The sequence below is a fragment of the Taudactylus pleione genome, unplaced genomic scaffold (assembly GCF_031769625.1).
Source record: "Taudactylus pleione unplaced genomic scaffold, aTauple2 ptg000053l, whole genome shotgun sequence".
NCBI classification, from domain to species: Eukaryota; Metazoa; Chordata; class Amphibia; order Anura; family Myobatrachidae; genus Taudactylus; species Taudactylus pleione.
Window position 1 is genome coordinate 35,403,463 of NW_028284455.1, and position 14,581 is coordinate 35,418,043.

The 14,581-nt window shown below is 44.1% G+C and overlaps 1 protein-coding gene across 1 annotated transcript in view; it reads left to right on the forward strand.

Moving 5' to 3' along the window:
• The window catches only part of LOC148535363 (collagen alpha-4(VI) chain-like), a 423,891-nt gene that overhangs the window by 339,055 nt on the left and 70,255 nt on the right, over positions 1–14,581 (forward strand). The window contains 2 exon segments of the mRNA XM_088462796.1: positions 9,185–9,266; positions 13,535–13,701. Of these exon segments, the coding sequence (XP_088318922.1) occupies positions 9,185–9,266; positions 13,535–13,701 (249 nt within the window).

A 14,581-nucleotide genomic window follows, 5' to 3' on the forward strand; every position in this document is an offset into this window, starting at 1 on the left:
GTGTGCACAGACGACCGACCGACCCATATGCCAGCCACAGGAAACTCTGACATTGACAGCACTACCGCTTCCTGTGGCCAGATATATTGGTCGGTAAGTCAGTAATTGTGTATGTACACCTGCATACATACCAAATCAGCCTGTCAGCCAGCAGAGCGGGTAGGGGGGTGGTAAAGTATAGGCCGAGCACAGATAGGGTACAATATAACTAGCTGCAGATTAAACTACAGACACAGGGCCTGATTCAGAGACTGACACAATGGCATTTTTTACGTTGATTGAGCGTTCTGCAATTGTCTTGCAATTCCGCACGCACAGAGAACCTATTTGCAAAGTGATTGATAGTCAGCCTTTGGGGGAGGTAATGGGGGGGGGGGGAGTTAGGTTGGGTGAGCTGCAGTGTTTGCGGCTCATCAGACATGCTGCAAGGGCAAGATGGCTGTTCGATGTGTTTCGATATGACCAATATTTATGCAGGTAAGCCATGTCGTACGCAAATGAGTCTGCAGCAGTGGACATCCCTATGCTCGGGTGATCTTTAGAACCAGTAGCATATTTTCGCAGCTGCGTTCTGTATGAAATCGCAGCTGTGATCGCATAAGCATTCATCGCTGAATCAGGCCCACAATACACTTTAAGGGGTAAATTTACTATTGGTCGATTTGCAGGTCGATTTGAGGAGTGATTTAGCACTTCTCAAATCGAATGTTTGAAAACCAGTGATTTTGCTAAATTTACTAATATTCGATTTGAAGGTAGATTTGGAAAAAAAAATTCGATTTGAGTCGGTTTTGAAGAGTGATTTGCAGTTCGATTGGACATGTTCATGTCCAAATCAAATGGCAAATCACCTTCAAAATGAACTGCAAATCCCCGACACACGAACTGCTTCATGCTTTCAGTTTCAGCATGAGCAGTTCGTTGTCACACGGATACATGCAGACATCAGTGGGATGCCTGCATATATCTGGCTGTAAAAAGTGTGTAAATAGTTATATTAAAAAAAAAAAAAAAAGTGAGGTCACCCCCTAAATCAGAACCAGCCCCGGACTACTGAAACCCAGTTCTGGTGGACTAAGTACAGGGAAAAAATTACGTAGGGTCACGGGAAGCTTTTGCCCTTCTTCTCCACGGGAGGTTTCTGTCCTCCCTGAGCTCGCCTTAGGATGAAGCCGCGTCTGTGGGATTCATACGGGAAGGAGTAATAATTCTGGTTAGACTGATTACTCCTTACTGCGAGGGTCTGGTTTTCGTTTTGTTATTTTAACCCATGGATGCCTACTGGAGAAGGGGACCACTGGAGGTAATATAGGTGAGTATTGTGTGAGTGTGTGTATGTATGTATTAAAGTTATACTTTGTAAGGTGTGTGTGTTTCTTGCAACATTTCTTTACAGGTGAACTACAAGTCCCAGTGGGCCCTTAATGCCCCGCAAGCTGGTACTTGTGGTTCTCCAAGTACCAGTATGCGGGGGAGGCTTGCTGGGACCTGCAATTCTACTGGAATGACACTGTTTATTTTTATCTATTTTTACACAATCAACCTGCCACCCACCGCCCAGGGTGGGGGGGATAGCCCCGGGCTATCAGCCCAGGCTAGGGGTGCCCTGGAGAGGGAGACCCCTTTTTTTGAAGGGGTCTCCAACTCCCCAGGGATCCCTGGCCTGGGCTGACTAATGGACAGGGCTGATGCTGCGGCTGGGGGGCCCAGTGATAGGGCTCCCCTGGCTGTGGCATCAGTCCCCCGTTTGAAAGGGTCCAGAGCTAGTTCTGGATCTTACAGGGGAACCTACGCAATTTTTTCCCTGTAAATCCAGGACCAGCCCTGCTTCCCATAGCCCAGTGCTGGTTGTACAGGGAAACCCTACGTCATTTTTTCCCTGTACTTAGTCAACCAGAACTAGGTTTCAACAGTCCGGGGCTGGTTATGATTTGGGGGGGGACCTTAAGTAAATTTTTTTATAATTTTAACTCTTTCTTTGCTTTTTACAGCCAGATACATGCAGGCATCTCACTGCTGTCTGCATGTATCTGTGTCAATCCGACCTGCTCATGCTCAAATCAAAAGCATGAAGCAGGTCTATTGTATTGGGGATTGGAAGTTCGATTTGAAGTCCGATTTTGAGGTCGATTTCAAATCGAATGATAGTAAATAAGGATTTTGTGTTTTGGGCTATGTAAAAGTACCAATGTTTTCCAATGGTCGATTTGAGTCAAAATTCGATTTGAAGTCCGATTTTACATTAGATTTGGCCTTTAGTAAATACCCAAAAGCAAAATCGAAGCCAAATCGAATGAAAATCACACCTCAAATCACTCAAAATGCCAAATCGACCTTTAGTAAATTTACCCCTAAGAGTCTTACCTCCTGAAGGTGCTGGAGGACTGGTGCAACAGTGCCTAATGGTAATGATGATGACTATCAGCTGCAGGAGCTAGCTGCTCCTGATGGTACTTAATCATTAAATCATTATTAGCTATATTATATGATGATGTCATATCCGTCTGTCCATATTACTTAATTGACATTTTAATTTGGAGTACATCAAGAATTAATATTCACTTTGTACTTTAAAGGGTAAAACTATGGCCCTCATTCAGAGCCGTACGCTCTGAGCAGAGCGCACGCTCTGAATGAGGGCCGGGCTCCATGAAAATGGAGCGTCCTCCTGGACACTCGTATAGCTGTGGGTCACCACCCACAGGCTATACGAGCGTGCATTGTGATGGTCGCGATGGTCGTGACCATCGCGACCATCGAAATTGCGAGCCGTAGCCTGCGGTTGAGGTTTTCAACCGCAAGCTCCGGAGTGATTTTGGCTCTATCAGAGCCAAAATCACTCCCACTGACATCACTAGTGATGTCAGTGGGCCGGCTTTTGACGGGAGGCGTTCCCGTGGGAACGCCCCCGTCAGGGAGGCACGCCCCCGGCACGCCCACCAAAGGGGGCGTGCTGTCAATCAACATTGACAGCACGCCCCCTTTGATCGGACACAACGAGCGAAGGACTTTCCTTCGCTCGTCGCGTCTGGCGCATGCGCACGACGGAGCTCCCTCCGTCGTGCGCATGCTCAGTCCATAACATCGACCCACTTGCGAGCGGACAGCCGCTCGCGAGTGGGTCTGAATCAGGCCCTATGTCTTTGTATTTCATTACATTTGTATTTACATTTTTATTTAATTATGTTTTATATTGAAAATGTGACTCGCATTTATTAACAGCACTGGGCCTGATTTAGAGTTGTACGCTATGCCGATGATTTTGCGAATGGAGTAATTTTTGCCACTGTGCATGCGTTTGAGTTGCACTGCGCATGATTCAATGTACTTTACCGTAGTCACACACTTCAAGTCTTTATTTGCAGAGTGATTGACAGTCAGGGAGCGTTTGGTGGAGGCAACAGGGGAGTGTCGGCTAAAAATACAGGTGTGTCTCCACCATTCCATCTGCAATCCCGTACGCAGGAAACATGACTCTGGCATCTCAGTTACGGCAGCCATTCTGAGCAACCATACACTCACTCAGTATGTCGATGTTTGCATGATCTGCGAAGGCTCAGATGGGTATCTCAGTACAAGTCCCGCCCTCGGTTGCATTAGCATATTTTTGCATATCCACAAATCGTAGCTGTTGGAGCATTGGCATACAACTCTGAATCAGTACTATTCTCTGTATATAACTCTTGATAATAAGTCTAAATTCAGAGACGGACGGTAATGCATACACAACTGCATACTCTCACGGTTCGCAGTAGCTAAAATATGCTAATACAACAGGCAGCAGATTTTGTATTGAGACGCTCACCGGAGCCCTTGTAGTTGCCTGCAACTGCGTACACAAACGCAGCATTGTACGCAGATCTTCAAAACATCGACAGCACAAGTAAGTCTATGGTCACTCAGAATAGCTGTGGCAATTAAGACGCTGGAGGTTCGCTCTGTGCGTGCGCAATCGCACACGCTGGCTAGTACACTCCCAGGAAATGACCCTGACACGCCTGCATTTTCGCCAAGACTCTCCGTAACCACCCATATAACGGTCTCTTCCTGTCAATAAATTGTGAGTAAATCCTCACAGCATGCGCAATCGCAATTCTTTCGCAGAGTGTGTGCAATGCAGTTGGGACGCATGCGCACACCACCGAAAATCGCTTCTGCGTGAACACCAGAATAGCATTCAGCTCTGAATCAGGCCCTATATAGGGTAATATGACTTATCATTTACTAATAGCACTATATGTATACGCTATCTCTACAATATAATGGGGTTTAAGACAACTATTCACATTTGCTACAGTTTTTGATCTGGACTCGTCTTGATATGTGTCAGACACAACAAAGCACTTATGCCTCTTTTCTCTATGTACATTCTCAGTGTGCAAGGGTGGATAAAGGGCTTTATGTTGAATAAATTAGATTTTTATATAGTGTACTATCTAAAACATTAATACATTTGCTACATATTTAGAGCTCTAATGTATGTACATAAAGCCCCAGGTGTAAATTTACTAGGATTCGATTTTGTCCCGATTTGTCCCGTTTTTCAACTTGGATAGGATCGATCAAAAACAGCCGTTTTGTTCACTTAAAAAAATTGTGAATTTACCAAGTTCCCGGTTTTGACAGGATCGTTTTGTTAGATGGTGTATTTGGTTGATACTGTCTGTTTTGAACTCCCGATTTCACCGCCCGAATTTCTCTCCTGAACAAGCAGGCTGCACATATCAGTGAAATTACTGCAGACTGTTTGTTGTTGTTTTTTTATTTTTAGGGTTCATTTTTTTTAAATGACGTAGGGTCCCCCCCCAAAAGCATAACCAGCCCCAGACTTGTCAGCCTGTCCTGCTATCTACAATTATGGTGTCACGGCTGCCGACACTTAAGACTCCTGGGAGGAGGCAGGCCTACTAGGCACAATAAAGTGGGGTGGCTTTAGGAATTATCTTTTCATGAAATCTCGATAGCACGGAATAAAAGTAAATAGAATTTATTCACAGGAGAAATATAATAGCAACGTCTCACATAAAGTCTCAACAACACTGAGGTTCACATAAGCAATAATGAGCATAGGAGAAAACCCCCATATAGTCTTTAACACAGAAAAGTTAATATGGTAGGGAACCCCGAGTCCAGTATGAGGCTAACACCTCAGGATGGTATAGAGGAGCTTCACCTGGGTGGAACTCTGTAGTGATGGAGATCCAGAGCAGAGTGAGCCCTGTTATGTGGTGAAAGACGGAGCAGGGTTGAGCCCTGTGATGCTGTGAGGTTGAAGCAGGGTTGAGCCCTGTGATGCGGTGAGGTCGGAGCAGGGTTGAGCCCTGTGATACGGTGTGGTCGGAACAGGGTTGAGCCCTGTGATGCGTTGAAGCCAGAGCAGGGTTGAGCCCTGTGATGCGATGAAGTCGGAGCAGGGTTGAGCCCTGTGATGCAGTGAGGTCGGAGCAGGGTTGAGCCCTGTGATGCAATGAGGTTGAAGCAGGGTTGAGCCCTGTGAAGCGGTGTGGTTCCGGAACTAGGTTGAGCCCTGCGGTGTAACTAGAATCCGGAGCAGGGTTGAGCCCCGAGATGCAATGAAGGTTGAAGCGGGGTTGAGCCCTGTGAAGTGGTGTGGTTCCGGAACACGGTTGAGCCCTGCTGTGTGACTAGAATCTGGAACGGGGTTGAGCCCCGCGATGCGGTGATGATATCTGTAACGGTGCAGTTGACAACTGTAACGAAGATGGGTTCGATGTCCACAGGAGTGAGAGGCAACAGGCAAAGTAAATAGTGCAGCAAAAGGTGAAACCACAGCAGTGGAGCAAAAAGCAATACTTAGGCAATGGCTAAGTTGAGCTCTGTAGTGCGGCTGGTAACTGGCATCAGAAGTTTAGCTGGAACATGAGCGGAGATATAGCAAAGTCCACAGCAATCCACAGGCACAGCAGGGATCTGGCAGGAGTCCAAGAAAGACCTGAAAGTAACGTTGCACAGACACTGAGACACACTTAGTAACAGGCTTTATACTAGAGGTATGTGTTCCATAGGAAGTTCAGAACATGTGACCCAAATTGAATCAGGTTTGAAATAATGAGCAATCTAGGAATCCCACAACCTGACAACACCTTGGAAACAGATGATCACTTTAACTCTCTATTCCCTGTATGTGAAGAACGCCAGCAAGCAGGATAGCTCCTCCAACGACCACAAAGGAACTTTGGAAAAAGTAATCTATCTTTATGTACTGAAATAGTCACAGTCCTGACATATGGGGAACAAAACGAGTAGGGTTCCACCGTCATTTAGGTACCAGGACCAGGCTTGAGGGCCAGTCCTGGTTTTAATTATAGGGGGAAAAAACTTGCGTAGGGATCCCCCTATAATTAAAACCAGCACCGGACCCTTTCTAGCTGGGGGCTGATGCCACAGCCAAGGGAGTCCTTTCACCAGGACCCCCAGCCACAGCATCAGTCCTGACCGCTAGTCAGCCCAGGCCAGGTATCCCTAGGGAGTTGGGGACCCCCCCAATAAAGGGGTCCCCCTCCAGGGCACCCCTGGCCTAGGCTGATAGCCTGGGGCTATCCCCACCATCTCTGGGTGGTGGGTGGTGGGTTGATTGTGTATGTGGTGTGTAAAAGAATAGAAGTATCAACATTGTCTTTACAGTCAAACTGCAGGTCCAAGCAAGCCTCCCCCACATGCTGGTACTTGGAGAACCACAAGTACCAGCATGCGGGACATTAGGGACCCACTGGTACCTGTAGTTCACCTGTAAATTAATGTCTAAAAAAACACAAAACACACACACACCGTGAAAGTACAGTTTTATTACATACATGCATACACACACACACACACATACTCACCTACATTACCAGGAGTGGTCCCCTTGTCCAAAGTAGGCATCGAAGGTCTTCTTAAAACAAAAAAAACAAAAATCCCGATCCAGGATGGTTGATATCTCCCGAATGAAACGCTCAGACGTGGCTTCTGCCTTTATAGAGCCGTATCTGAGCTTTCATTGGCTGAGAGAGGTGAGCCCCCGCCTCTCTCAGCCAATGAACGGCTCCTTCATTGAAGTCAATGGTGGGAATCACAGAATAAACTTTAGTAATAAACTTTTTTCCCCCCTATAATTAAAATCAGGACTGGCCCTGCAACCTGTTGCTGGTACCTAAATTACAGTGGAACCCTACTCGTTTTGTTCCCCGTAATTTAGGTACCAGGACAAGATATGTCCGGGGCTGGTTATGCTTTTGGGGGGGGGGACCCTGCTTAATTTTTTATATTAAATTAACCCTTACAACACACTTTCCATTAATAAACATACACAAATCACTCGGATTTGTGTACGTTGAATGACAATTTGCAGCTCAGGAGGTGGTGCATTAAAAACTACCATTGAGTCCCCGATTTGAGTGTAAATACGGATGACTTTTGCAAAACGAATAATGGTAAATTTCCAATTTAGGCAGAAATAAGTGAAAAGTACTTCCGAATTGAGCCGATGGTGATATAATTTCTATTGGTCAAAACGGCCGAATTTGCGGCATTAAACCACCCGATTTCAACACCAAAAGTAACTCAAATCACCTGACTTTAATGATAGTAAATTCCCGATTTGCAAAAAAGTGATATCACCCGAAAATGCAAATCGGACCAACACGAATCTTAGTAAATTTACCCCGTAGTGTATGAAGTTTTTGAGCGGAGTGATGCCATATGTAATATTGAATTCTTGCATATAACACAGCTCTGTTGAAAACAAGTATCCACATCTGCTACCTCAGTGATGATGGATGATTCCATCACAGAAGGAGGGGAGTAGGAAATGTAGAGCATTCCTCATGGTAAAAATGATTCTCATTATAATTCATGATTCCTCCTTTGGCCATGCCCATATGGGCAATTGTGCTAAGTGGCCCTACAGAGGCAAATATGAAGGGAAGAGTGTATTGTTTTTCTCCACAGTTGCCTTGATAACCTCTTAGAGCAGGATGTACTAAGCATCGCGATGCGGTACATCCCCCCTGTCTTCGGGTACATACCTTGGTTCATCACCGCGGTATGTACCAATAATATCGCAAAGGACAGCTCTCCCGATAAGAGCTGTTCTTTGCGATGCCTCCGGACTGAGGGACTTCCGGGTTTAACACCCAGAAGTCCCTCTGCCGTCCTTCTGCGCATGCCGTGGGGGGTGATGGGCGTGATTCGATCGGATCCCTACCAAGGGGGAGCATCCCGATAGGAAACCCATAGGCTTCTATTGGATAACGCCACCTGAAAGTGGCATTACCCGATGCATTCCGTTGCTTAGTACATTTGGGGAATGCGATAAAACCCCCCGAAAACTGCTTTTTAGGGGGTTTTACCGCAATTTTGCCTTTAGTACATCCCACCCTTAGAATGTTTCTCTCCTTACTGATACCTTTTTTCTTATTATTGTATTTTTTACTTCTAAAACTTATGGTGTGCAATAATACAGTAGACTGCTTATGTTAGTACAATCATTGAAGGAATGCATATCAGTTAAGAATGTTGATGTTCAGGACACAGTAAGATAAGTCAGGGCCGAAACTAGGATATCTGTCACCCGGTGCAAGGCAGCAATTTTGCGCCCCCCTCCCTTCCCGTACCTGGATTTTGTCCTTGCTCCTCCATAAGGTAGTGCATTACTCAGACTTCCCTGGTTCCATGCTCGTTGCCATGGGGTTCCATGCTCGTTTCCAGGGGGGTTTGAAGGGAGAAGATGCAGCTCTCAGCATCCTCTCCCTGCAGCGCCAGCGTTCCCGGCACTTACGGGAACGCTGTGTGCATTGCGCTCTGCTAACAGACACTAGAGGTCCAGTAGGACCTCTAGCATCTGTCTCTTCCTTGGCGGTGGCCATTTTTTGATGGCCGTTTTCAGCAGAGTCCATGCGGACGGCTAGTCCGCATGGAATCTGCTGAAAACGGCCATCCAAAAATGGCCGCCGCCAAGGAAGAGACAGACGCTAGAGGTCCAGTAAGGACCTCTAGCATTAGTCTCCTCTTCGGCGGCGGCCATTTTCAGATGGCAGAGTCTGCATTTTCACCCCCCTGCAATTCCCTCCCGGTGCACGTGCACCTCTAGCCCCCCCCTAGTTGCGGCCCTGGATAAGTAAATACAGTGTAGGAGCGATTCTTGTTCAGTTTGCTGTTATTAAACTGTGAATCTTATTTCCAGATGATATCAACAGTTATCCATCGCAAGCCTATCAAGCACAATGTGAAGGCCGTGGGGACTCCCTGTTGTCTTTTTCAGAAAGGTTAGTAGTGCGCTAACAAAAATAAACCCATTATTGCTATATAAATTTGTTTATATTAATAAAATACATGATGTAAAATAAAGAAAAGTTTACTCAGCAGTGTGGTCTTCTAGTGCAATACAAATGTGTGAACCAGCAAAGCAATTTTAAGATAATTCTTAAGAGTTTCATGAAATTTTCTTTCAACCATTTTGTGCAGTCTTGAATTCATTTTATGTATATGTAGAGGAGATCAGGACTAGACCATTGAAGTAGTAAGCATCCTCTTACTGCTGTCATCCCATATCACTAGCAATAACTGAAACAACATTGCTCTGTCAGTGTTTCCCCTGGGGTAGATGTACTAAGCCTTGGAGAGTGATAAGGTAGAGAAAGATAAAGTACCAACCAATCAGCTCCTGTCATTTTTTAAATACAGCCTGTAACATGGCAGTTAGGAGGGGATTGGCTCGTACTTTATTTTTCTCCACTCTGTCACTCTCCAGGGGCTTGTTCTGCAACATTAATGGGACCAGACTCCCCTGTAAACACACACTCAAACACATATATCTCTGTGCAAGTATAATCTTTGGAAGCCAAGCACTGTTCACACTACAATAAATAAATAATGGTTCCCATGCAAAGGTACCAATCAATAGGTCACCTACTGATTTTTTTATCGCCGCTTTTCTGGGGTCTATGTACTAAGCCTTGGAGAGAGAGAAAGTGGGGAGAGATAAAGTGCCAACCAATCAGCTCCTGACTGTCAGTTTACAGGGTGTTTGAAAAATGACAGGAACTGACTGGTTGGTACTTTATCTGGGTCCATTTTATCTCTCTAACAGGCTTAGTACAGAGACCCCTTAATTCCTAACCTTGATTCATGGCTAACGGTTATTGTTACCCAACGTTCTTAGTTTTGTGACACAGATGCTGTGCCTATTGTAAAGATGACTGCAGTTACATTTTAAATTTATTGATTCACTATTAACATTATTTGGGACATAGTCTTAGGACACTTTATTAAATAGGAAGAATTAGAAGTAATATTATGTACTTTGAATAGTAAGCGCACAGTTTAGACTTCGTCCTGCCAGTGCATGGCAACAAATATTAGTGGTAAACATAATACAGGTTGATTCTCCCATATCCAAATATTCGAAAATACGGAATTATTTTGGCATGACTGAGATAATGAAGCCTTTGATTTTTGATGGTTCAATGTACACAAACTTTGTCTAATAAAATTACCTTCTGGCTGTGTGTATAAGGTGTATATGAAACATAACTGAATTTTATGTTTGTACACAAACTTTGTTTGAGCCACATATTTATTGAAAATATTGTATAAAATTACCAGCAGGCTGTGTGTATAAGGTGTATATAACACATAAATGGATTATGTGTGTATGTTTGGATCCCATTTCCAAGATATTTAATTATTATATGCAAATATTCCGTTATTCAAGGTACCCCTGGTCCCAAGTATTTTGGATATGGGAGACTCAACCTGTATACATAAACACAATATAAAAATCAATTTCAGGGGTGCACTCATCTTCATTAGATACTTTTAATTTATTTTAGGAACATAACAGAGACATGGCGTATTGCATCAATGTTTCGGTCCTGCACGTGGACCTTTGTCAAGATACACTTATAAGTAGAACTAACCCCCTTATATATATATAGTATGTGTACAAAAATCCTACCCCTCTCAATTAACAACAACATCCCTAATTAAAATAAAATAGCAACCCCTAATTAAAATAAAATAGCACTTAAAGGGTGCTAGGTCACATGTAAACAAACACATATCTAAAGAGCAATCTACTACTAATCAAAACTGGTAATTCAAGTAGCATTATGTACATTCTTTAAAGATTATGCAGCCTCGCTGTAATACAAACAGTGCCATTGAACAGATCCAGAAGTCACTGCCCAGAAGCGGTATGAAATAACGCCGGCGGTATGGCCGGTGGTTCGATTCCCGGCAGGGCCTGGACGACCACAGCAGAGTTCCCGGCAGCGGAAGCCTGACAGCGCTGGAAATCCCGATCGTGGATAGGTAAGTATAGACTAACCTAACCCCCTAACCCTAACCCTCCTTAGGGGTGCCTAACCCTAACCTCCCCCCCAAGTGCCTAACCCTAAACCCCCCTCTAAGTGCCTAACCCTAAGTCCCCCCCGGGGGCGCCTAACCCTCCCTCCCACTAGCCTAACCCTCCCGGGGGGGTGCCTAACCCTAAGTCCCCCCCCGGGTGCAATAACCCTTCTCCCCCCCGCGGCTGTCCGCTCGCGGCGCCTGGCATCCCTTCGATCGGGGTGCCGGTCTCCCGTCGTCGGAGGAAATGTCTGGCGTCTACATCTAGACGTCCGGCATTTCACCCTCGCCGGGATATGACAGTCGGGAAGCCGGCTGCCGGTATTAAGGCAGCCGGCTTCCTGATTGTATACCCACTGCCCGCGGCGTGCGTTCCACCAGGACACAACTTCCTCTTCGTGGAACACACAATCCGCCCATATCATCATAGAGCAGTTGTAGCCAATCAGCCACGGTCTGTGATCCACGCTGTCAACATCAGAAAGCAAATGAAGTTAATGTGCTGAGAGCGCTGTAGTATTAAAAAGATAATTCACATTATACCAATGTAAGCTAAAGCAGCGCGTAGACATAGATTTTTATACTGTAATACAAGGGCTTCCTGCGTAAAGGACAGCTCTTATAGGTAGAGCTGTCCTTTGCGATATTCTGGTACATACCGTGGCAATGAACAGACAGACGGGATGTCCCGCATCGCTAATGCGATTCTTAGTACATCCTGCCCTAACAATCCACAACTGCTTGGGTGCAATAACTCAGTAAACTCCTCTAGTAAAGAAAATTACATAAGTATTCCATATAGAAAAAAAATCAAGTGCACTCACCAGGGCTTTGTAAATCAACCGTTCATTTTAATCCAGCGTTATGTCATAAAATAATTCTGACTTTTCTACTAGCTAAATGAGGGTCACCAGGCATACTTTAAGGCTAGGGCATCGATATAAGTATGTTCAGAGTCATGTACAAACTGACTGGATTGTCCAGGCTGCCTATAATTAGAATGGCTGTAAGAGAATACTGAGGAGTTGATTCTGAGTTGGACGGAACTCTGCGCATGGACGCAAATGGTGAGTGTTAGCATACAGCACATGCACAGATGGAAATGTATGCATTTCTGTGTATCTCCATCCTATTCTGAGTCAGACAGATCTTGGCCGAATCTGTCTCTTTGTGAGATTGGCAGGAACTTGGCAGAGACAATGTGATGGCGTGGAACTGCCTTGACTTTATGGGGGTTTAATGGGTGTGTATGTAATGCTCCCTGCAATTCCGAGTCACACGCACGGCGGGGGGAAACCTGTTTCTGACGGATCTCTTGCACCTAGAATGGGGCTGCTGCAAGTACAGATACTAATGATGATGGTTGCAGCGACTGGAGTAAAATCAGTGGGCAGCATGTCTTCCCGCTTGCAGACCCTCGGATCCTCACATTAGCAGAATGTAATCTTAGGCTGCATACACCCCTAAAGATATATCTGTCCAATCTGTCTGGAGGGAAGGAAAATCTTGTCCGTTTTCCAGTGTTTGGGAGCGAATGTCTATTGTTATATGCTCCCATACATACCGGATTTTCCAACCTACCAGACAGACTGGACATATAAATCTTTTGGTGTGTGTACGCAGCATAACATTAGCATAAGGCAATAAATCAGGCATCTGCGGCTGCTCGCACCTACTTTGCGTGCAACTCATAATCAACCCGAGTGATATTAAATATATGACACTTATGTGATATCATGTAATATATAATGTTTGCAATATTGTGACTTAATGATATAATTTATTTTTTGTTAATGTGTTTATTTTTATTATTATTATTATTATTATTATTATTATCATTATTATTATTAATAATAATGTCATCAGATAATCCTTGGAGATGGCGCTAGTCAGAATGAGGAAGAGTGAGAGAGATCACTATTGTTCTGAGCACCCTCGCTGCTGAAAGAGGCATGGCCAGTCCACTGAAGTGGCATATTTAGTCCACAGAAGACATAGTTGCCCCCTGCAAGCACTATACAGCTGAGAAGCTCCATGGCCCAACTTATATAGTGCCATCTTCCTCGGCTTTGCATCCTGAGCGACATTAAGAGATTTTTTTTCTTCTCATTATAACCTAAACTATTTATATCCTAAATAAGTTACTGGCACTAATAATGGATATATATGATTGATATTCCTTTAGTGTTGCTTATGTAGACCCGGAAGTTGGGCCAACAGACATAAATGGAGAGTATGTAGAAAGAGAGGTAGAAGAATACATTTATGAGGAAGAAACAGAGGACAATGGTGACCTGCAAATCTCCGAGGTGGATGTGGAGGCAAAAGCTGAGACAGAGATCATAAGTCCTGGTATGTATTGTTTAAGATTTATTTTTTATTTTCAATTTAATATTACAGAGGAATAATAACAATGACAAATAAATCTATCGACCAAAAACAAGAAATAGAATACAAAAGATATAGCTCTCTCTATAGCGAGATCAAAAATAATCATTTAAAACATGAAAAATGCTAGTTATAAAACATACTCATATATTGAAAGATGTAAAAATTGTTAAATCACTATAAATAAAAAAGAGGGGTAAGAAAAAGGGGAGGGGGAACTTTCTTGAGGTTAAATAGAAAAGAAAAGTTTTGGGTTTTTAGAAGAAATGTAAATAATAAAGCTCTAACCATTTATATTTGTATTAAACAACATCTATGATAGACGTATGGAATTAATGCAAAAGATCCACAATGTTCCTAGATACATTGCCGGTAGTGCAGGACTGATTCATGGTGAACCAAGGACTCCATATTTGGATAAATAGAAATGATTTATTATGAACGTAGGCTGTTAGCTTTCCCATGCCAGCTATATACCAAATCTTGTTTATAACAGCTTGAAGGGGGGAGGGTCAAGATGTTTCCAATAAGAAGCTATAAGGCAACGGGCTGCAATAAGAATCTGAGAGACTAATTTATTTTTTAGCTAATCCAAACATTCCATGGGGCGTCCCAGAAGGAAGGACCAAGGTTCTCTAGTAATTGTAGAATTAGTTCATTTACTTATTAGGGCCGCCAATGCATCCCACAAAACCACTATCTGTGGGCATGTCCACCAGATATGAATAAAGGTACCTGTATCCCCACAACGCCTCCAACAGGAGTGGAGTTGTAGAAGGAATTATTCTATTCAATTTTGCATGTACCATATACCAACGGAAATACATTTTATAAGCATTTTCCT